Source organism: Papio anubis, chromosome 10, assembly GCF_008728515.1.
Source record: "Papio anubis isolate 15944 chromosome 10, Panubis1.0, whole genome shotgun sequence".
Lineage (NCBI taxonomy): Eukaryota > Metazoa > Chordata > Mammalia > Primates > Cercopithecidae > Papio > Papio anubis.
In genome coordinates, this window is record NC_044985.1 from 40195793 (window position 1) to 40218551 (window position 22759).

General features: G+C 38.9%; 1 protein-coding gene across 6 annotated transcripts in view; it reads left to right on the forward strand.

Annotated features, from left to right (window-relative positions):
* The window catches only part of GPD2 (glycerol-3-phosphate dehydrogenase 2), a 149162-nt gene that overhangs the window by 20420 nt on the left and 105983 nt on the right, over positions 1-22759 (forward strand). For 2 of the 6 annotated variants that reach the window (XM_003907492.5, XM_003907491.5), the window contains exon 2: positions 20602-20711. The exons of 1 other annotated variant lie outside the window; for it this stretch is intronic. In XM_003907492.5, coding sequence (XP_003907541.1) covers positions 20610-20711 — 102 coding nt within the window. In that variant the 5' untranslated portion in view covers positions 20602-20609. Of the gene's footprint in view, positions 1-17018; positions 18077-18102; positions 18464-20601; positions 20712-22759 lie in introns of those variants that run through there. 3 more of the 6 variants (XM_009182259.4, XM_009182262.4, XM_009182263.4) reach the window with 3 other exon arrangements.

Here is a 22759-nt window from a genome sequence, read left to right on the forward strand (position 1 = left end):
GTTATTTAAGATGGGAAACAGACTTCATCCTGTGTTCTTTTCCTTCTACTGAATGACTTTTACTGCTGGATTTATCCAGTGATTTTGCTCGCCATTGCCATTGTTTTTTGGTGAATTGTAATCATTAACGTTTTTCAGCGGTACACCAAAGAAATGCAAACAAATGTGATTTTCTGGTTGTTTAATTGGGCATTTTCTAGTGCCCACTTAAAATTGTAGGATTGGAGTATGGAGCCTTCTAGAATATTGGTTAAAAGTCTAGTCCTTTAGGTCTCTTCAAATGTTGGTCTTCTTGGGCCAGGCGCGGTGGCTCACATCTATAACCCTAGCACTTTGGGAGGTTGAGGTGGGCGGATCACCTGAGGTCAGGAGTTTGAGACCAGTCTGGCCAACATGGCAAAACCTTGTCTCTACAAAAATACAAAAATTAGTTGCGTGTGGTGGCACATGACTGTAATCCCAGCTTCTTGGGAGGCCGAGGTGGGAGAATTGCTTGAACTTGGAAGGTGGAGGTTGCAGAAATCATGCCACTGTGCTCCAGCCTGGGCAATGGAGTGAGACTCTGTCTCAAAAAAAAAAAAAAAAAAAAAAAAGTTGGTCTTCTTGATCCTACATGAACTAATTAATTCTGTATTCCAAAGAATTAAGATAATGTAAATCAGATGGCAGCAGAATGAATCAGGTAAGAGTGGGAAGGGCAAATGCGAAATGAGGGGGCAGGAGTGAGTCACTCTTTAGTGTAGATGGATAGAGAATGCTGGAAAAGGGAGGGTGAAGGTGGGTTGTGGGTTGTGGGAGAGTCTGAGCAATAAGGAGATGGTGTAGCATGGGTAAAGGTGGTTTGAGCAACACAGTGGTTAGCATGCTCTGTGGTTAGCATGCTCTGCATGAGTGACCAAGCAAGGCCCATTTTGGCACTTGAGACGGGGTCACTGACCCTCGTTCCCTGGTTCTCATTGTAAGGTTAACCAAAGATGCAGTGTATGCTTTTATATTTTGAGATTAGGGTATCATTCTAGAAGGGACACATTCTTGAGAAATAGCTTGATTTCTTTAAAAAAAAAAAAAAAGAAAGAAAACCTGACTCCTAGACTATTTCCATGACATTTTGTTGTTTTTATTAGTATTTTTTCCTAAGGTACTTAGATGGTGTCCAGAGTTTGTGATAGAGCCAGAAAGCAACTCCCCACCTTCTCTGAACTAAAAATAAATACCAAGAAGTACTATTCTAAATAGAGGACCAGAAACTACTCATATGGGTCAAAGTTGTCCCAATGACTTGGGTTGACTCAGGTCACAAACCTTTGCTCAGGCTTCTTACAGGGAATATTTTTAATCTGCCAACTGACAGACTACTAGAGATAAAGGTATAAACGTTGGACTCCACATGATTAGAGCCTGACCTGAAGTGAAAATCCTCTTGCCTCCTTCTGACCTCTGTAACAAGTAACCTGTGACCCGGAAATAGATCTGCATTAGATGTTGGGCTTGATACGGATTTATTGTTGATAGAGCACTCTGAAATAAGAGTGTCCATTCTATTTGAGTGAATGTTTATTTGGTTGAAAGATGCTAGAGATATGTCAGAAGAGGCTGCCTGCCTGTGTCTTTTCAGGGTAACAATGGAATTTATTTCCCTAACCTGTGAGTGTTAAGTGTACCTGGTTGTTCAGAACGAAGTGCTGGTTAGGCCAAAGCAGGGTTGTGGCCCGATGGAAATTGGTTGCTTTTGCTCTCTCTTGTAACAATAGTCTTCTATATCCCGATTCTACGTGCAAATGTGCACGATGTGTGAAAAGGCCAGAGCTTATTGTAGATGCTCAGTAATGTTATGTATTAGCAGTGGGAGTTGTTGGATAGCAGATGTGTTTTTGTGCTTCATTTACATGACCTCAAATTCTCAGTATAACTTGTGACAAAGGTGAGATTTTATAAATGAGGAAACTAAAGCTCATAGTCACATAACTAGTTAGTGGCTAAGTTAGAATTCACCCAGGGCTGTCTGTGTCTTCTGTCTCCTACACTGGCCGCCTCCTGTACTGAATGTTCTCCTGGGGGTCATTGGTGTCATTTGAATATGCCAAGGACAGCACCCTGTGACTGGCAGGTCCCTGGCTGTGCCTGTAGGAGTAGCTGTGTTCCTGCAGGCAAGTACGAAATTATCACAGGGTGGGGAGAGAGAGGGAATGTTGACCCCCAGTTTAGGATGGTCTGTTTCTTCTCTGTGCATCCGTGGACCTCCTTTAGGGCCTGGCACAATGGAGGGGCCCCCTGGGTGTGTTAACTAAAGAGATTCTGTAGTTATGGAGTTGAAATTTGGGAAACACCAAATTCCAGGAAGGTCGATCAGCTTTGCAGTTTCTGGTTTGATTTGTTGTTGGGATTTCCAGTGTTGCATTAAAACTGTAAATCCCTGAGAGGCTGTAATGTGCAATAACTAAAAATGTAGGGCAAGTTTAGGTGCAGCTTAACTCAAGCTTAAATGATTATTGTGTCCCTTGCTCAAGGCAAATTCATTTTAGTTAGGGTGGAGATTTTTTCAGAATGAGGTAGATAATTCTGTGGCATTTTCCAGTTCTTACTCAAAGATTCCTAATACATTGTAAAGGCAAACTATTCTTTTTCTTTTTTTATGTGGGTCTTTTACTGTAGTTCATTAAAGATGAGAAAAGTTGTATAACGGGAAAATCACTCAAGTAATGGTCAGATGATATGGGATTTGGTCAAATGCCAGCTATCCATCTGCATGGTGCTCCTTGGAATTCTTTTTTTCAGGTCTCTTTCTATTATATGCGTGCACACACACATTTTTTTTTTCTAATTACAAGAATAATTCATGCTTATTTTAGAAATCTAGAAAATAATGCATACAAGGAAGAAAATAAAAATGATTCATAATACTACCATTCAAAGATGAGATTTTTAACATTTTTGAGTATATTCTTCTAGCCTTCACTTGTGAATATATATGTGTGTGTATACACATATACTTTAAAACAGAAATATATATATGTATATGTATACACATACAGAGACACTGTTTTATTTACTTTTGTTCTCTTCATAATTAATTTTCTACTTGTCCATTACCCCATCTCTATCCAGAGTGTAATTAACCCGGAAAAGACTAATTCCTACAAGGTAAAGAAATTCTAGAATGTCTAATTTATTTAAGGGTGTCCACTTATTTTTAGACTTTTCTTTATTATGATTCTTTTCAGTATGGAAGTGTTGCTTTTTCAAGTCAGAGTGGGTTAAGGGGATGTTGATGGCAGTCATTTGGCATGGTGAGTGACTTACCCCTACTGTCCTGTTTAGATGGGAAAAATGGCAGAAGGCCTTGGAGTGCCAAAGGCCAGGGTTATGGGTCCAGCGGTGCCATGAAAAAGGGAATATAGGCCAGGTACGGTGGCTCATGCCTATAATCCCAGCACTTTGAGAGGCCGAGGTGGGCAGATCACGAGGTCAGGAGATCGAGACCATCCTGGCCAACATGGTGAAACCTACTAGAAACTACTAAAAATACAAAATTAGCTGGGCATGGTGGCGCGTGCCTGTAATCCCAGCTATTCGGGAGGCTGATGCAGGAGAATCGCTTGAACCAGGGAGTCTGAGGTTGCAGTGAGCCGAGATCGTGCCACTGCACTCCAGCCTGGTAACAGAGCAAGACTCCATCTCAAAATAAATAAATAAATAAATAAATAAATAAATAAATAAATAAAATAAAAAGGGAATATATAGACGATCTCAATCTTTTATTTGAGGACACTGAAGTCCAGGGAAGTTTGTTCAGGCTGAGACTATCGTAGGGTAGACTGACATTGCTGAGTGCCCATTCTGTGATCTCTGCAGAGCACTTGGCTGCCACTGAGTATTATCTGAAAAGCACGCCATGTTGCTGGTAGCTGCTAGACGAATGACCGAAGGAGTAGGCTCAAGTGCACTAGGTGAGGTCAGGCCTGAAGGTCATTGGATTGATACTGGAACCTGGCATTTTGACAGGAATCCTATTAGAAATGCCACTTAGTCACTTGGCTCCTGACTGCTTCATGGTAGGAACAGAGGCTCAAGCTATGGCCAAAATTTTTTGGATTAAGTTTAAGTTTTACTTAATATTATCCCAATTTTATCTCAGACATTTTCTCAAAATTATTTCAAAATTTATGGTTGAAGAGAGGCTGTTGAGTATAAATTGCTAATGTACTCTGCTGAATTCCATCAGCTATGTGATTTGACTGACAACAGTGCGATCCTAGCCCACTGGGGTCTGGTGAATTGCATCTGCTCAGCCAGAGTGTTCCTTGAGCTGGAATTGAAATGAATGGCCCTTTAGTTTCCAGTGTGATGCCAACACTCAGGCAATTGACTTTTCCTCTTCAGGCTCCAATAGGGGGAAAATTATGAAATAAAATGGGGATAGGCCAGGCATCCTCAAGATTCAAACCCATAAATATAAATAAGTGTAATTAATCATATGCAGTCTCTCTTGCCTATTAAATCTATACTCAACTGGGTCAGTAAGCTTCACACAGCTCTCAGCTTCCTGGCCTGTGGTTAGTGGGAAATGTTCTGGGTGCCTCAGCCTTTTGAGATGTGACATAGGGTTCTTTTCTAATACGGGTCCAGAATCAGTTCAAATTATAATGAGTTGTGGGGCAAGAAAAGTCACCTGCAAACAACCCCAGCCCAGGGGGAAATAGAAATACAAAAAAGATTTCTGCTGTTGGCGTTTAAGAGGCTCTCTTAGTTGACACTGTCTGTTCATTGTTACTAGCCTGTTAGACTGAATGAGATGAACAGTCTTTCAAGTATGTAAGTTCAATACATATTTACATTCAAGTTTATCCCAAAAGTATTTGTTTCCCTGTTACAGAATCTTGTTTTTGATTGCAGTTGGCATTTTTGCTTGTTTTCTCATTTAATTTGTTAACTCTTTCCCCCTCTCCCGTTGTGTCCTTTTTTCTGTACTTGCATCTACTCATTATGAACATGACTAATGGTATCCTAATGAAAAAACAACTCTCTCTCTCTCTCTGTCTCCTGGGGGTCATTGGTGTCATTTGAATATGCCAAGGACAGCACCCTGTGACTGGCAGGTCCCTGGCTGTGCCTGTAGGAGTAGCTGTGTTCCTGCAGGCAAGCAGTAGATTATCACTCTCTCTCTCTCTCTCTTTTTTTTTTTTTTGAGAGAGAGGGTCTCACTCTGTTGCCCAGGGTGGAGTGCAGTGGTAAGATCTCGGCTCACTGTAGCCTTGACCTTCCAGGCTCTACTTTTACTCTTATTACCCTAAAAGGCATCCTCTGTACTGCAGCTAGGGCATTTCTTCCTTTCTTTCTGAAATATAAATTTCATTATATCATTGTACTGATTAAAATCCTCCACTGACTTTTTCTGTTTATTTATGAGATAGTGTCTCACTTTGTCACCCAGGTTGGTGTGATCATGGCTCACTGTAGCCTCCAACTCCTGTGCTCAAGCAATCCTCCTGCCTCAGCCTCCTGAGTAGCTGGGACTTGTTACCATGCCCGGCTCATTTTTTCTATTTTTTGTAGGGACAGAGTCTCACTGTGTTACCTAGGCTAGTCTCAAACTCCTGACCTCAAGCGATCCTCCCACCTTGGCCTCCCCAAGTGTTGGGATTACAGGCATAAGCCACCACATCCAGCCTATGTCAGTTATCCTCTAACCTATTATTTCATCTTTATTTGTTCCTAGTAATTCTCACTTTCTAATATTTAATTTTTATATTTGTTTACATGTTTATTTTTGTCTCTTCCAATCCATGAGAGTAGAGGAATTCCCAGGCCTTGGAACAGTGCTGGGGATCTACCAGGCATTCAGTCAGTCCCAGTTGAATGAATGTATGTTACCTGAACCAATGCTTCTCCTCCTGTCTTCTCCACTTGGGTAGGTCCTTCAGGGATACTTTCCTGAGTATTTGATGGAACTCTTGCTTTGGTTATATTCTAAGACATTACAATTTTAATCTTTCCTTTGCTAATGGCATGTTTTTAATAAGCCAGTTCTCAAGGAATTTTCGTTTTTTAGAAGCAGCAGATGGGTTTTTTGGGTCCATTTATCTGCAAACATTTCTTTAAATCAAGGAGAGCACAGAAAAACTACCCATTGGGTAGTTAGTTTCATTCACAGCGTGTATAGCAAAATCCAGATGTTTTATGGTAGGCTCCACTAACCTGAAACACATGAAAGAAGGGGGTAAAAATGTCCCTGAAAAGTTAGAGCCAGAACATTGAAAACCAAGTGTTAAAATTCTAGTAAGTAGCTCCTTTAGCCTTGCTTAGAGCTATTTACTTGTATTTGAAACACAGTTAACTAACTTGGCTCTCATTTTTCTAACCACAGTGGTAACAATGATAAGTTAATGGGTGCAGCACACCAACATGGCACATGTATACATATGCAACAAACCTGCACATTGTGTACATGTACCCTAGAACTTAAAAGTATAATAATAATAAAAAAAGAAGTGATCTCAAAGATAAACAGGGAAGATTATCATCAGCCTGATAGTTTGGAAGAAACAGGAAAATTTTATAAAGCTGAGAGAGGAAAAATTCATACAGGAACAGACTGGGGCTTGGGACCACAAAGTAAAGGAGTTAATAGTGTTATCAATCCTACTATTCCTGAGGCCATCACCTTATCATAGCATGTACATATGGATGGCTGTGAGTCATCAATAATTGAATTCATGGTTAATATTCTTTATTTAAGAAGCCAAAGTGTGACTTACGTTTTTGAAATATAGTATTTTAACCCAAAAGAATACAGAATTTTTTTTTTTTTTTTTAACTGTGTACTCCACTCAGATGTAAACTCTTGGAATGCAGGGATTTTTTTGTGTGTGTTCTCAGTTGTTTGCTCAGTGCCTGACACATGATGGATGATCAGTAAATAATTATTGAATAAAACCATGAATGCAAATTTTAATTATCTAGCAGTGCTCAATAAATAGGACATTAAGAGAATGCCACGTTTAATGCATGAGGGTTGTTTTCCCCTCTGCATCTATTGAATGAGGAAAAACCATAAAGTAATAAACTTTTAAAGTTAAAATAGCTTTGGACATTTTGAAGGCTAACTCATATATAGTTGGAGTGAGGATCAGCAAGTTCAAGTGATTTGCCTGAAATCACAGAGGAAGTCAGTGGAAGAGACAGAATTATAAGGGAGTCTTTCCTTCCAGAATACCCCCTGGTGATTTTCTTTTTTAATTTAGAGTTTTAGGAATACAATATAGAGAATTATATATTTTTGGGAAAGAATATAGAGTTCTTTTTTTTTTAAAAAAAAAAAAAAGATCAATGACAGCTTTAAAAGGAAAATTGAGTGGAACCCTTTATTTTCTCTATTTATGCTATATAAATTTTAGACCTGTCATCTCTGTGGTATTAGCTGTGTAATGTTGAAACCCAGCATCTTACGCACAATGACTAGACTATAGTACTTGAATGCTTTTCATGAGGGGGTGTACCAGCCCTTTTAAAAAGAAAAGAAATATCTTTTTCTTTAGTTTGGAAAGGATGCATCATTCAACTGGGGAGAGTAAGATCTTATGACCAAGACCATTTTAGCCAAAATGACTGAGATAGAAATACAACTTTCGTTATTATTTTTGCGTCGGTGAAGGAAAACAGAGTATATTTTCTTCACTTTTTTTGATGTGGGGATGGAGCATTTAGGAAATACATTGTTTTCACATACTTTAAATGGGAATTTTGTTAGCAGTATGAATTACTTCAATCTGTTTCGCTCATCTGATTCTTATTTCCTTAATGAGTCAGATATTTTTAGGAAGTGGAATCAGTAAGCTAAATATTCTAATACGTGATTATTTTGACTACAGTACATCTCAGGTTTCCTTTCTCATATATGCATTGTATCTGTGCTTTGGCTCTTTGTTGTAGTTCCATTTATACTTGTGGATTATTAGATGTATGAGGAGTAAATTTTACATGTAAATTTCAACAGGTTATAGGAGAAAAAAGAGTACAGGATGGAAAAAGTAGTCAGCTTTGTTTCCTAGGGATCTTCTCACTGTCAAGGAAACAGAGTGACTGGTCTCCCCACCCCAGCGCACTTCTTGGTCTCTTATAACTCTCAGTCACCGCTAATACCTTACATATATGTGGAGTGATGTTTGTAATAGAGCTGTATTCAAATTGAGAACTTTCTTTTACAATGTGCAAGTAAATTAACTGAAGTTACTGTGCTATAACTAATTATTATTGAAAACTCAGTCATAATTAAAAAAATAAGCTCAGGATTTCTTAAGCCATCTTCAACAGATATTTCCCCAAATACATTTCTAATGGCATATAATGCAATTGCAACAGGAACTTTTGAAAGAATTGGTACATTTTCTTTTTTTTTTTTTTTGAGACCGAGTCTTGCTCTGTTGCCCCGGCTGGTATGCAGTGGCACAATCTTGGCTCACCGCAACCTCCACCTCCTGGGTTCAAGTGATTCTCCTGCCTCAGCCTCCTGAGTAGCTGGGACTACAGGCACCTGTCACAACGCCTGGCTAATTTTTGTATTTTTAGTAGAGATGGGGTTTTACCATGTTGACCAGGCCGGTCTTGAGCTCCTGGCTTCAAGTGATCCACCTGCCATGGCTTCCCAAAGTGCTGGGATTACAGGCGTGAGCCACCGTGCCCTGCCATTTTCTTCTTGAGTGATAAAAATAATGAACAAACACTAAGAAAATTAAAGTCAGATTTTCAGTTTTGAAAGCTTTTCAGTTATGTTTGTGCTTATTACATTGGAAGCCTAGTTCTCTTCAGATGTAATATCTTCTACATCTGTGCTATTTTAAAAAGAAGAGATTTTAGAACAATAATCTTGAAGTTTCTTAAGATTTTTTTTTTTTGTCTTCAAAGAAAAATGCCTAATTTAGTAGATAGTCTTTCCTAATTCATAGTGGTATATTTCACATAAATGTACGCTGTTTAAAAACAACAAAACAGATGTCTGATTAAGATCCAGGTAAATGGAAACTTGATTATCTGAAGCACCCTTTTCTCTGAACATGTTATTTAATTCAAATTGTTTCATGGCATATTTCTTCTGAACAGAGTTAAAGTTCATTATTGCCCTTATATATATAAAACCATTTAATCTGATTCACAGTGCTTCGGCAGTATTTTATAACATCTAAGGCCTTTTTAAAGCACACTAATTTATATGGTGAAGGGGACTTTCTCTTCTTTCTTTTCTTTTCTTTTTTTTTTTTTTTGAGATGGAGTTTTGCTCTTGTTGCCTAGGCTGCAGTATAGTGGCGTGATCTCGACTCATTGCAACCTCCACCTCCCGGGTTCAAGTGATTCTCCTGCCTCAGCCTCCCAACTAGCTGGAATTAAAGGCATGTACCATGCCCAGCTAATTGTGTATTTTTAGTAGAGGCTGGGTTTCACTATGATGGTCAGGCTGATCTCGAACTCCTGACCTCAGGTGACCCCCTCACCCTGGCCTCCCAAAGTGCTGGGATTATAGGCATGAGCCATCATGCCCGGCGTGGACTTTGTTTTCTTGCAAAACATTTTACAGTATGTATTCAACAGCCATGATTGTCGTTACTCTGTAAGGCTTTGTTAGTTTTAATAAATTTTGAGGGAAGGCTTGATATGTTTTAATCTTAAGACAGACATTTAAAACTCTTTGATTTGCAGCTTATTTTCTAGCAAGGTAAAGGACTTCCTTTCTTCCTTCCTTCCTTCAAGGTAAAGGACTTCCTCCCTCCCTCCCTCCCTACCTTCCTTCCTTCCTTCCTTCCTTCCTTCCTTCCGTCCTTCCTTCCGCCCTTCTCTCATTCTATTACCTGTGCTGGAGTGCAGTGGTGCCCTCACAGCACACTGCAGCCTTGAATTCCTGGGTTCAAACAATCCTCCCACTTCAGTCTCCTGAGTAACTGGTACTACAGGCATGCGCCATCATGCCCAGCTAATTAAAAATATTTTTTTGTAGAGACAGGGTCTCACTTCCCAGGCTGGTCTTGAACTCCTGGCCTCAAGGGATCCTCCTGCCTGGGTTTCTCAAAGTCTGAGATTATAGATGTTAGCCACCCACCACTCCAGGCCTTTTTCTTGTTTTGATCACTGAAGTAGATTCTATAACAGCATGTAAAATGTAAAAGAGCATTTATGCTGCCAAAGGAATGTCAACCATTATCTTAATCCAATAAAGGGTTAGTAAAGGGGCAGAAAGACTGAAAGAAGCACAGGACTAGTATAGTCTGTTTGACTAATGAACTTCTTTTGAATGTTATCAGTGCATGTGTTTCATTGATAACATTCCTGCCTCCTCAAGGCAGATTTAAAGCTTTTTTCCCCTGTTGTGCTATCTCTTTTTCATGCTAAGTCAACCATTTCTTGTTAGTTGATATATAAATGCAAGTTTGTTTAATTCCATACTAGGCATGTTATCTACTCAGTTCTTTAACCTGACTTGTGTTTTTATAAGGGATTGGCATTTTTGTGAAGGAATGCTTCAAGTTTTCACTTGGGAGGAACATTTTATTTTGGGGCTCCTAGGGTTACCCTCAATTATGCATATGGTAGGCAAAGAAGGCAGAAATGTATTTTAATGGAATATTAAAGATGGGATTGTACAACTTTAAACACAAATCCGTGAATATATCTAGAGTGATGCAGAATATATATTAACTGATTTTAAAATGAATTTAAAATGGAATACAAATTCACTTGGATGCACTAACTATAGTTCTTTATGACTTTTATAGCAATTGTATGGAAAGCAAACATAATAGAAAGTACTCTATTATGGATTAAGCTGTGATTATTTGCACTTAATGCATATAATGAGCTTCATTGATTTCTTGTAATTCTATAGTGAACCTCATGAAATAAAGAAAAAGGGTGAAATTTGTGACTATAGTTCCAGTGTGCATTTTAGAAATGTTAGAAAGCATATTATATGGCATTTGCCTTGGAAATGGCGTATATTTTGTAAAAAATTGGGTCTTAAATAATACATCACTACTAGAGTGCAAACACATATCCATGTGTTCCTCTAAGGCTCCCTCCCTTTCAATACTTTTTTGTTTTAGGCGACTTTGTGAAATAAATGCTCGATTAACAGTTATGACATTATATATTAAACTTAACCCCCCCATCACACATCAGAAATCCTCATGTAATAATGTTTGAGATAAATTTTTTATAAACAGCGACTTTTAACTGGCTCACTTTAAATAGTTATTGACCTTATTTTCTCCTTCTTTTGTACCTTTTACTTGCATTTTTTGAACTCTGCCCCTGAAACCAGCTCAACCCGTCTCTTAAGCCAACTTCTCCTGTCAAGCTTCCAGGCTCCTGCCCTCCTTTGAGGCTGAGAAGTGGTCCTGGGCCAACCCCTTTCTCAGTCATCCATAGCTGTGGGTTTGCTTCTAAAATGATATAACTGACATAAAGGTGACCCAGGGAGACAAATAATTTTCTAGCTTTCAACTACGTGAATTGGTATAAATATAGTGTTTATTTTCTTTCACTTTCTCTTCGCTTCCTGATTTTTTTTTTTTTTTTCCTCATTCTTCTTTATGGAAATACTCTTCCTCTGTTCAAATTGTTTACTTTCTCTTGGGGTGGGCCTTTCTGGCAGTAATTGCCTGGGGAAATAAATGGATTGGAAGTGAAAGAACCTGCCCTTCTTGGAAGCAGACTGGCCTTTTGATAGGTGTGGAAGTCAGGGACAGAGCTAGAGTCTGGATGCCTTCCCAGCAATGTGTGAGTGTGTTGCTTTAGCTTCTTCCACCACAGTCCAAAATTTTGTGTATTTAGAACCTGAGGATTATGTTTCACACATTTCTGTTGACTTTTATTTGGTTCTTTGATTTATCTTGCATTATCAGGATAATGGTTTTCTCAGTGACTTCGGAAAAGCCCTTTTGTTTGTTATTTGATATTCTGTTTAGTGTATATATTCTTTACAACTATAGGTTGTTATTGTTGTGTTTGTGTGTTTTTGCTTTTGATATAATAGAGGAAAGGCTAAAGAAGGTGACGGAAGGATAAAAGTGTCTTTTGTTTTCTTATGACTTGATACATTCACTTCTTTCCATAGGGATTGTCTTTCGTGAAGAACCCTTGGGTCAATTTCCTGTCCCGTCTTGGCCTAAATCCTTTTTAAAAGCAACAACAAAAAAGGAGAATTCACTTTCAGTTTACAGACTACACCTCCTCTCTATTTCCAGAGAACAGGCTATGTGACTCTTCTGTTTGACTATTTTGTTCATTTAGGTCTGACAGCTTTCAAAAAGTACACTCGAGGGCTCTCTGTGTGTTTCTGTAGGAATCACACGTGTAAGATATATGTGTGTAAGTCTTTCTCTGCTTGGCTGGGGGGAATGCATTTGCAGGCAGAGTACTAGTCATGATCCCCACGGTAAAGTAAACCTTGGGGAAAGGGTAGTACATGGTGTGCTTTGATTGTTACTTGGTGTGTCTGAACTATGAGATACCTCCTTCAAGGGGATTGTACAAAACATTTGTTATCACATTAATTGGAATAATAAAAGGTTTGCTTGCTAAAACACATCTAGTTCAAGCCACCCAGAGATCTTGACTTTTATAGTTAAAACGGTGCTGCTGGGAGAGAAGATGCTTTTGAGCTCACTCCTTCTTCTGTTTTATTATGGACTTGCTGTGAAGCTGTCTGATTACAGACTCGTTTGCTAGGACCTTCTCTGATGAGGTTCTGTATGCTTATTTTGTAAGACTCATGCACTTTTCTTCAATAAGTCACTGGATTCGTATGCGAGTGTGAGGCCTGGCCCTCTGAGTTGTGCCTTCCATGGGTGTGACAGTGTGACACGACTCAAAATAGTTGAAGGAGTGGGTTTTGCATGCACAGCTACAGGAGCGGGTGGCTGCACAGATGAAGTGTAAGGAGCATTTGCTACCTTTGGACCACAAAAGGCTTAGGTAAAGGGCTGAGTTGATTAAAGGGCTACCTCTAGGTTACATCTCGGGGTTTTTATTTAATGTTTGAAATGCATTGTACATCTAGATTTCTCAGTGTAGGTGATTGGAAGAGCATGGATCGCTTTTGTTTATTTTTAATTTCTTTTTTCTTTTTAATTTTTCTGGGTACATAGTATGTATACATATTTTTGGGTACATGAGATAATTTGCACAGGCTTGCAGTGTGTAACAGTAATATCAGGGTAAGTGGGGTATCCATCACCTTAAGCATGTTATTTCTTTGTGTTACGAGCATTCCAACAAACACTCTTCTAGTTATTTTAAAAGGTACAATAAGTTACTGTTGACTGCAGTCACCCTGTTCTATCAAATACTAGATCTTATTCATTCTAACTACATTTTTGTACTCATTAACCATCCCCACCCCAACCTCACTACCATCTCCAACCTTTGGTAGCCATCCTTCTACTTTCTGACTCTTTGTCTCCATGAGTTCATTTGTTTTTATTTTTGGCTCCCACAAATGAGTGAGAATATGCAAAATTTGTCTTTCTGTGCCTTACTTATTTCACTTAACATGATGTCCTCCAGTTTTACCCGTGTTGTTGCAAATGAAATGATCTCATTCTTTTCTTTTTTGAGACGGAGTCTCGCTCTGTCACCCAGGCTGGAGTGCAGTGGTGTGATCTCAGCTCACTGCAACCTCCGCCTCCCAGGTTCAAGTTATTTTTCCTCCTGTCTCAGCCTCCTGAGTAGCTGGGATTACAGGCGCCCACCACCATGCCTGGCCAATTTTTTTGTGTTTTTAGTAGAGACGGAGTTTCACCATGTTGGCCAGGCTGGTTTCGAACTTCTGACCTCAAATGATCTGCCCACCGTGGCATCCCAAAGTGCTAGGATTACAGGCGTGAGCCACTGTGCCCGGCCTGATCTCATTCTTTTTTATGGCTGAATACTACTTCATTGTGTATATGTACCACATTTTTGTTATCCATTTGTCTGTTGATGGACACTTAGGCTGATTGAAAATCTTGGCTATTGTGACTAGTGCTGCAATAAACATGGGCATGCAGTATGGGATGCCTTTATGTCTTGCTGGAGAATACATGCCCCAAGCCTTGTTGTTGAAATTACTCTTCTGTAATTGATGTTCGAGCTGTACTCTCTGCCCCTCCACTGGTCATGCTTGTAAGGGATACAGAGAAATATGCTTACTTCTATGCTGGTATAAGAATCAAAACCCTGAGAAGTTCCCATTTTTTCCTTAAACTAATGTAGAGCATGGGGATTAGAAAGGTAATTGAGGTTTCTATATAAGAAACCACAAAGATAGGAGAGTTTTTGTAAATATAAAGGTATTACAGGAAAGGGGTCCCCATCCAGATGCCTAGAGAGGGTTCTTGGATCTCATGCAAGAAAGAGTTAAGGATGAGTCTATAAAGTGAAAGCGAAGGAATAAAAGAAGGACTACACAGGGCTGCTGGTTGCCCATTTTTATGGTTATTTCTTGATTATATGCTAAACAAGGGGTGGCTTATTTTACCCAGTTCCTATTCAAGATGGAGTTCCTCTGGTTCACACGCCTCTGACAAAGGGACCCAGGGCTTATTCCACAGAGGAGTGATAAATGTATTTGCATGGATTCTTTTTTTCAACATTTGATTTTTTTTTTTTTTTTGAAGACAGGGTTTTGCTCTGTCACCCAGGCTGGAGTGCAGTGGTATGATCATGGCACATTGAAGCTTGACCTCCTGAGCACACATGATTCCTCCCACTTTGGCCTCTTGAATAGCTGAAACTAGAGGTGTGCGCCACCATGCCCAGCTAATTTTTAAAATAGAGATGGAGTCTTGCTTTGTTGCCCAAGCTAGTCTTGAACTACTGATATCAAACAATCCTCCTGCCTTGGCCTCCCAAATTTCTGGGGTTACAGGTATGAGCCACTGGCCCAGCCTATTTGCATGATTCTTACTTATGCTAAATTTATATTTTGATAAGTAAGGCTGCTGGAAGAGAGAAGATAAGACAGGAAGATGAGGAGGAGAGTGAGTACTGTTTAGAGATTTCAGAGGCCAGAAAGTGCGATCTGGTTCTGGAATAAATTTGCTTATGCATAGTTGCCTTGCCTATGAATGGGAGGAGGCAGAAGTGGTGGGTGCACTCAGGGATTTACATGAAGTAGGATGTGAGGAGTTGTTCTTTGTTAAAAGTCACTGTCTATAATGGGTGCCCTACAAGGACATCTACGAATTCAGCTGAGCCAGATGAGTTGCAGCAGTCAGGTACAAACAAGGGTCAGCAAACTTTGAAAACTGGCAAATTTAGTTTTTGTTTGCTAGCAGTAAGTACATTTTATTGTGTAGCAATTACATCTGTCAGTTTTAGGCAAAAGTTTCCCAAGTACCTATTACTCTTAGGAGTTTTAGACCCAAATATCCATCTGTTTGCTGTTTTCTGTGAGTAGATGTTCCATGAAGATCTCAAATTTTCTTAGTTGCAAGCTGAGCTTCTCTTCTTCCTTAAGCCTGCTTCTCTTTCTAGATCTTAATATTGAAATGTTGGGGCCATTTTCCAGCTGCCTGAACTAAAACCGCCTACTGTGTTCAGTCTGTTCCTGCTGCCTCCGGTAGTTGGTTGTCAGGTCTTGTCATGCTCTCTAATTGAGTGCAGTCCTTAGAGAGTTTTGCAAAACATCCGCCTCTAGATTTGCACTCTTTAATGTTGCCTTAAACCAGGCTCTCCTCTCACACGGGATCTATTTCATTGCCCTCTAATTGGTCTCTCTGTCTTCTTAAGCTTCAACACAAAAATCTACTTGAGTAGTCTTTACAGAGCATTAGACAAAACATCTTACTTCCTTACTCTACAGCCTCTACTCCCCATTGCCAACAGGATATCCTAGAAATATCTTAGTTCATGTGTACACAGTCTTCCTCTCTCTTGCCCCCTGGACTTTTTTTTAAACCCCATTTCTAGCTGCACATCATCTCTAGCCAAACGAGATAACTACTTGTATGCCTAGAACGTACCATGATGCTCCCCTTTCTCCTCCAGTTGTCTTTCTCTATAACGTTCCCTACTCACTCCCCTCCAAATTCTTTTTTTTCCCCTTCAATACCCTTCTCCAAAATCCTGTCCTCACTGAAGCCTTCTTTAATTCTTTTAGTCAGAGTCAGTTTCTTGCAACATTAAAATGATACAGCACCTTGCTTTTTTTTTTTTTTCCATCAGGCTATTTATAACACTCAGTATAGCACAACTAGTTATAAGACAGAGTTCAGAGTTACAAGACACACTTTGATATTTAATCCTACAAATAGATTATTAATTCCTTGTGGGCAGTTAGTTGATAATCTCACAGATATATTTAGTTGAGCACCATTTGTTTAGGTTTTGCTTAAACAAATGGTGTTCTCCTTGCAAGAATTAGCGCTAGCTCTGGTCTGTGTCAATGCAGCAGCCAGTCCTGAGTCAGCATATATGTGATTTAATTAAAAGGCTATAAAACATGGATTTGAAGCTATGATAAATAAGCTAATTCTATTTTTTAATATTTTTTCCCCTCTGGTTTCCTTGAACATTTATTGCAGAAGTTAGTAGAGATTTGTGTATATTTTTGTTCCCCTTCTTTGCTAGTTTTCTGGTAAAACTGTTACTTAGAAGGAAATAATCTTTTTTTGTTTTGTTTGTAATCATTGTGAAAACGTTTCTCCTTACAATGGTAAATGGGTACATGTTGTCCACAGCATATGGTTTATATCATTCTAAATTTCTTCTTTCAGCATTAAAGTTCTTTTTTAAATTTTTTATTTTTTGAGACAGGGTCTTACTCTGTTGCCCAGACTGGAGTGCAGTGGTGCAATCTTGGCTCACTGCAGTCTCCGCCTCCCAGGCTCAAGGAATTCCCTTGCCTCAGACTGCCGAGTAGCTAGGATTACAGGTGCGTGCCTCAACCGCCTGGCTAATCTTTGTATTTTTAGTAGAGGCAAGGTTTCAGCATGTTGGCCAGACTGGTCTTGAACTCCTGACCTCAAATGATCCACCCGCCTCGGCCTCCCAAAGTGCTGGGATTACAGACGTGAGCCAATGTGCCCGGCCCTACAACAAAGTTCTTACATTACTTGGCAGAAGATTACTAGTAGATACTTTTCTAGAGACTTCTTCATTGCCTTGGAGATTAACCCAAATGCCAAGGGACTGAACATTTGGGTGATTGTTTGAGAATAGGTCCTTCTTTTGGGAGTGACAACAAAATATGGTATAGCTTTTGGGGAGAAGTTGCCTTTTGAGACCAAAGGCAGGGCAGAACCACCCAGGGATCAAGAACATAAACTCAGTCTTGTTTTCTCACTTACTGGGCAGTGACTTTGGGGAAATCCCCGATTTCCTCTGAACTACCACTGCCCCTTTTATGAAATTAGATGTTGTGAGGGTGAAATGAGCTGATGTGTATAAAGAATTAAAAGCGCAGTACCTGTTACCTAGTAAATAATAAATGGCAGTGATTGTTATTGTAACATTTATAATAATAACAACAATCATAATGATTATCTTAGGAAAGTCAAGTGAAACTGACTGATTCTTGCCTTTGTTTTTGAGTTAGCCAAATGACCATACAGAAGTATTTGATCACATTAGAAATAATGAGCCCCCAAGCATACATTACTTTTTGAAATTATTGAAAAAGGAAAACTCTTTATTGATTATAGTTGATATTATTGCTAACTCTGCAAGATGATATGAGAATGTAGTTTTTTGATAGTATTAGTGGCTCATTGGGAAAATGCATGAAAATATCCTCCTTTGCAAGTTTTTGTCTCTGACAAAGCAAAGTAAAACAATACTAGCAGGTAGGCAGGGAACATAGGGACCCACTCATTTGGAAATACTAGCTTCAAACTTAACTGGCTGAATGAACACCTCTGAGAATGAAACATTTTCATTGACTGTGTTATATATAACATCCCTCAGTTGGCCATGTTGATGTGTGGTATCCTTTGTGAGGTCAGCAGTGACATTATCAACAAGACAGAAGCAGTGATAAGTCAATCAGTCACAACACTCATATCCTAGGGACCACCATGCTGCTATGAGTCAGGCATGTGCATTGTTTAAGGTAAATAGTAAATAGAACTAGGACTTTATTCTGTGTCTCCAGTTGTCAGAGGAACCCAGTTAACCTTGAGATAGCATGCTATCTGGCTGCTAGGGCTTCCATTGTTGTGTGATAGGCACCCATGTGAACATTTACAGCAGTACCTTGATTGGTGATAGTGAGCTATGAGAACTGGGTACCTGCTAAGTTAGGGTTTTTACTATCCCAGCAACCTAGGATGTAAGGTTTTGCCTAGGGTTGACTGAATGATAAATGGTGGCCTCTCACCAGCATACACCAACTGTCCTGCATAATTTGGGAAAGAGAAGATGGTTGATATAGCAAAGGGACAGTAAAGAAGAGACCTCCAGCAGCAGAGTATACAAATACCTAGTGAATATTTTCCTGGTAAGAATCTTTACAGGTTTTTTTTAGAGATAGGATCTAGTTCTGTCTCCCAAGTCTGGAGTGCAGTGGCACAATTGCAGTTCACTGCAAGCTCAAACTCCTGGGCTCTAATCCTGGGAAGAATCTTAATTAAGAAGACAAATTTTAGAATTTAGGAGTTTGTCAGGAAGAATGAGATCAGAAGAAAAAAATTTAAAAAATGTCACCACATATCAGTATATAACTTATAGTATCCTAAAATGAGTTTTCTATAGAATCATAGTTATCAACTATATTGCAATTCTTTATTTAGGATAGTATGATAATAGATACAGTTTATTCAATGTGGACCCAAATATTTAACTGTATCATAATTTTGTTGAGATACTTTTTTTAGTATCCTAAGTTAAAACTACCTTCATAATAAATTATCTTCTTGAGTTGGGAGGTATCAGTGGAATGTAAGGTGTGTTGTCCAGACAGGCCAGTGCTCCACCCCTACAAGGAAATAGGGTAGTGGCTTCCCTGTTTCCCTGCTTTTGTGAATGGAAAGTCTTAGGCAGGTCAAATTACTCAACTCTAGAAATTTTTTTAGTTGATCACACAGGGTTATCTTTTTATGTTTAACAGTAAAAGCGGACAAAAGGATTTTTGGTGGAATTTTCATTTTTGTGCAATCTTTTTAGTTTCTGAAAAAGTTAAAGAATACTTTTTAAGTCCTCAACAAAACTTTAGAAAATTCCATTATCAGTCCAGTGGTGGAAAACAAGTGAGAGGAAAGAAAGTTAAGAGCTAAGACAACGCAGAACTTGAGAAATATTTAGTGGAGCCCAGTGTGGGGTGGCTTATGTTTGTAATCCTAGCACTTTGGGAGTCAAGGTAGGAGATTGCTTGAGGCTAGCTTGGGCAACATAACAAGACTTTGTCTCTACAGAAAAAAAAAGAAAAAGAAAGAAAGAGAGAGAGAAAGAGAAAGAAAGAAAGAAAGAAAAGGAAAGAAAGGAGAGAAAGAAGGAAAAATCAGCCATGCATGGTGGCATGCACTTGGTAGTATGAGCTACTTGGGAGAATCACTGGCCTAGGAGTTTGATTTTACAGTTAGCTATGATTGAACCACTGCACTCAGTGTCAGACACTGTCTCTACAAAATGAGAGAAAGAAAAAAATATAAATACAGTGAGCACAAATATACAGTGAGTGCTTGATCTGGAGGGTTTTCTCTTAAAATGTTGGTGTCATGCAACTCTGGCTAGAAGAAAACTTTTCTTTTTGTTGTTAAGTTCCCCCAGTGAAAGGAATTACAGCAGGTTAAATTGGTCAGTTTGTGAAAGCATTAAGGCGTTAATACCTCTGACTTCTTATCTATAAAGTCTACTCTTTTTTTTCCTTTTTTTTTTTTTTTTGGAGACAGAGTCTAGCTCTGTCACCCAGGCTGGAGTGCAGTGGCGTGATCTCGGCTCACTGCAACCTCTGCCTCTTGGGTTCAGACCATTCTCCTGCCTCAGCCTCCTGAGTAGCTGGGATTATAGGCGCCCACCCCCACGGCCTCCTAAAGGGCTAGGATTATGAGCGTGAGCCACCATGCCCAGCTGACTCTTTCAGTGATAGAAATATACCTGTGCTGGCTTTTGGCTGTAGTGAAAACTTCATTAGAAAGGGAGAAACTTGGGAAGGGAGTTGTACCACAATTTGAATTAAACACTTGCCAAATAACCTGAAGCAGGCTGATGTTTATTGTCCTGTTGAGTGACCCAAGACTTCTTTCTGCTGGTTCTCCTTGAGGAGAGGATTAGGTGTTGAACAAATTTACAAGTATAGCATGCAGTTTTGTCAAATACCCAGTGACACTTCTTTTCATAGTTCTCTTGACTTTATACTGTTTAAATATCCTCAGTTGTCTCTTAATTTGCTTTTCTTTCTTTAATTCCTATTGGATCAGAAAGTAACTTTTATGTAATCAGTTTCCTTGTCTAGAATTTTTTGGCTATTTCTTTTGAGTTGCAGTATGCACATTGGTTTGTTAGTAGTTTCCTTATTTTGTGTTTTCTTTTCTAGTTTAACATGGTTTCATAATCTACGCAGTGTCTTTTTCTTATTGGGATGGTTATGCGATAACTATCCCAATTAACTTCCTTTTGTTTTTTTTTTTTTCTTTGTAGGCTAAAAAATGGCATTTCAAAAGGCAGTGAAAGGGACCATTCTTGTTGGAGGAGGTGCTCTTGCGACTGTTTTAGGACTTTCTCAGTTTGCTCATTACAGAAGGAAACAAGTAAGTAACTGTACTTGTGTTGATTACAGTATGCAACTTAAATCTGCTAAAGAACTGTCTATGGGGAGTGTGTGCACTCACGGTTTTGTTTAGAAAATACTTGTGAAGTTTCTCAGTTTGATCTGAAAGATACTAATTTAGAACAGTGCCTTAATGATCCTGGAGAACTGTGTGTATCTCCTTTTTTAAAAAGTGAATTTCTTTTTCAGGAAGCATTATTTAGCCTCTGTTTTGGCTCTTTGGTTTTTAAAAGACTGCTTCATTTATGAGTGCCAGGGTTTCTTCATTTAGACTTCCTTGTCTAATTCATTGAAATGTCTAGATACCTTCTATGTTCCTGCCAAAAGTTTTTGTCTTATTAGAAGGCAGGCAGCTGAGAAAGGAAATGGAAAAGAAAAGGCCCAACTGAATCCTGGTTTTATTTCTTCAAGGTTTAGTTATGTATGAAGTATTACTTTGTATAAGGTAAAAATTTTAATGGAGGAAAGCCATGAAAATAAGGGTTGGTAAGAAGTTTCCAAATATTATAAAGTGTTCAGTTTCTTTTCTTTCTTTTTTTTTTTTTTTCCTTTACCTTACAACTGTGACTTCCCATAGTTCAAATTGATGCCAGGAAATAATTTTGCTGAATGGCTTTGTTCTTTTTTGAGGCTTGAAATGCTGGCAACCACCTTAGTAGTTAGTATCAGTCTCTTGTTCCCCCTCTCCTATGTCATTAGGACATTTTGTGATACTAGCTGTGTAGTGCATTTCTTTCTCAAAGATGAAGGTGAAGGAATTTGGTAAACAATTTGTAACCGAGTGATTCATTTTATACATTTTTGTGGCTGCCTTTAAGCCATGGTTTGTCTTATACTTCTTGTTTCTGTTTCTTTGTGCTACAAGGTGGCAGAGCCAGGCGCATTGCTTGCAATCCCATATCCTGAATGAGGATCACTTTAAAAACACATATTGTGGCCAGGTTCACTGGCGCAAACCTGAAATCCCAGCACTTTGGGAGGCCAGGGCAGGCAGATCCCTTGAGCCCAGAAGTTTGAGACCAGCCTGGACAATATGGTGAAACCCTGTCTCTACAAAAAAATACAAAAATTAGCCGGGCATGATGGTGTACACCTGTAGTCCCAGCTACTCCGGAAGCTGAGGTGGGAGGATTGCTTGAGCCTGGAAGGTGGAGGCTGTAGTGAGCTGAGATCATGCCACTGTACTTAAGCCTGGGTGACAACGTGAGACCCTGTCTCAATCAATCAATAAAATAAATAAATAAAAACATATTAAGAAGAATTACTTTGCTGGCTTATCATTAAAAAACCCAACAAGCCAATTTTTATGTGATTCCTGCTAAAGATGGGTGATATTGAATAGTCTTTTGATTAGTAATAGCCTTTTGATTAGTATTAGTCTTTCTTTTGCATTCTGAACTGTGAGGACATCACTCTCAATGCATGTATGTTGCAGTTTTTATTCTTTTAATTGACACATAATCATTATACATATTTATTGGGTGCATAGTGGAGTTTTGATACATACGATGGTGTTATTAATTCACTGACTTGGTATTGAAACTCTTCCTCATCCACTGATCATGCTCAATGTACTATTTCTTTTAAAAGATTGCCTTGGTTCCTTAAAAGCAGGTGTGAAAAGATGTGGCTTCTGCTGAGGCTATTTCAGAAGCGCACTTCTGTTTGTGACATGGGCATTAAGGGATTAGATTACTTCTGCCATCTTTACCAGTGCTATCTGAAACGATACTGAAAAATGCCAATGCCAAAGGTCATGATATCTAATATGATGAATTGTTGCTAAATTTATATGTGATTTATATCTTTTAACCACAGTAAGCATGTTCTACTTCAGAGTTTATAGCTTAAATTTGTACCTAGGTAACACTGTTTCATCCCTTTTTTTTGGTTTGAGTTCTCTCTAATAATTGATCTTAAAGAATAGAATAAACAGAAGAGACTCTGGCCCCAAGCATCAAGTTATAGGAGAATTTTATTCAGTAAAATCAAGGCAAAAAAAAGACCTGTTGATTCCTGGGACATGTT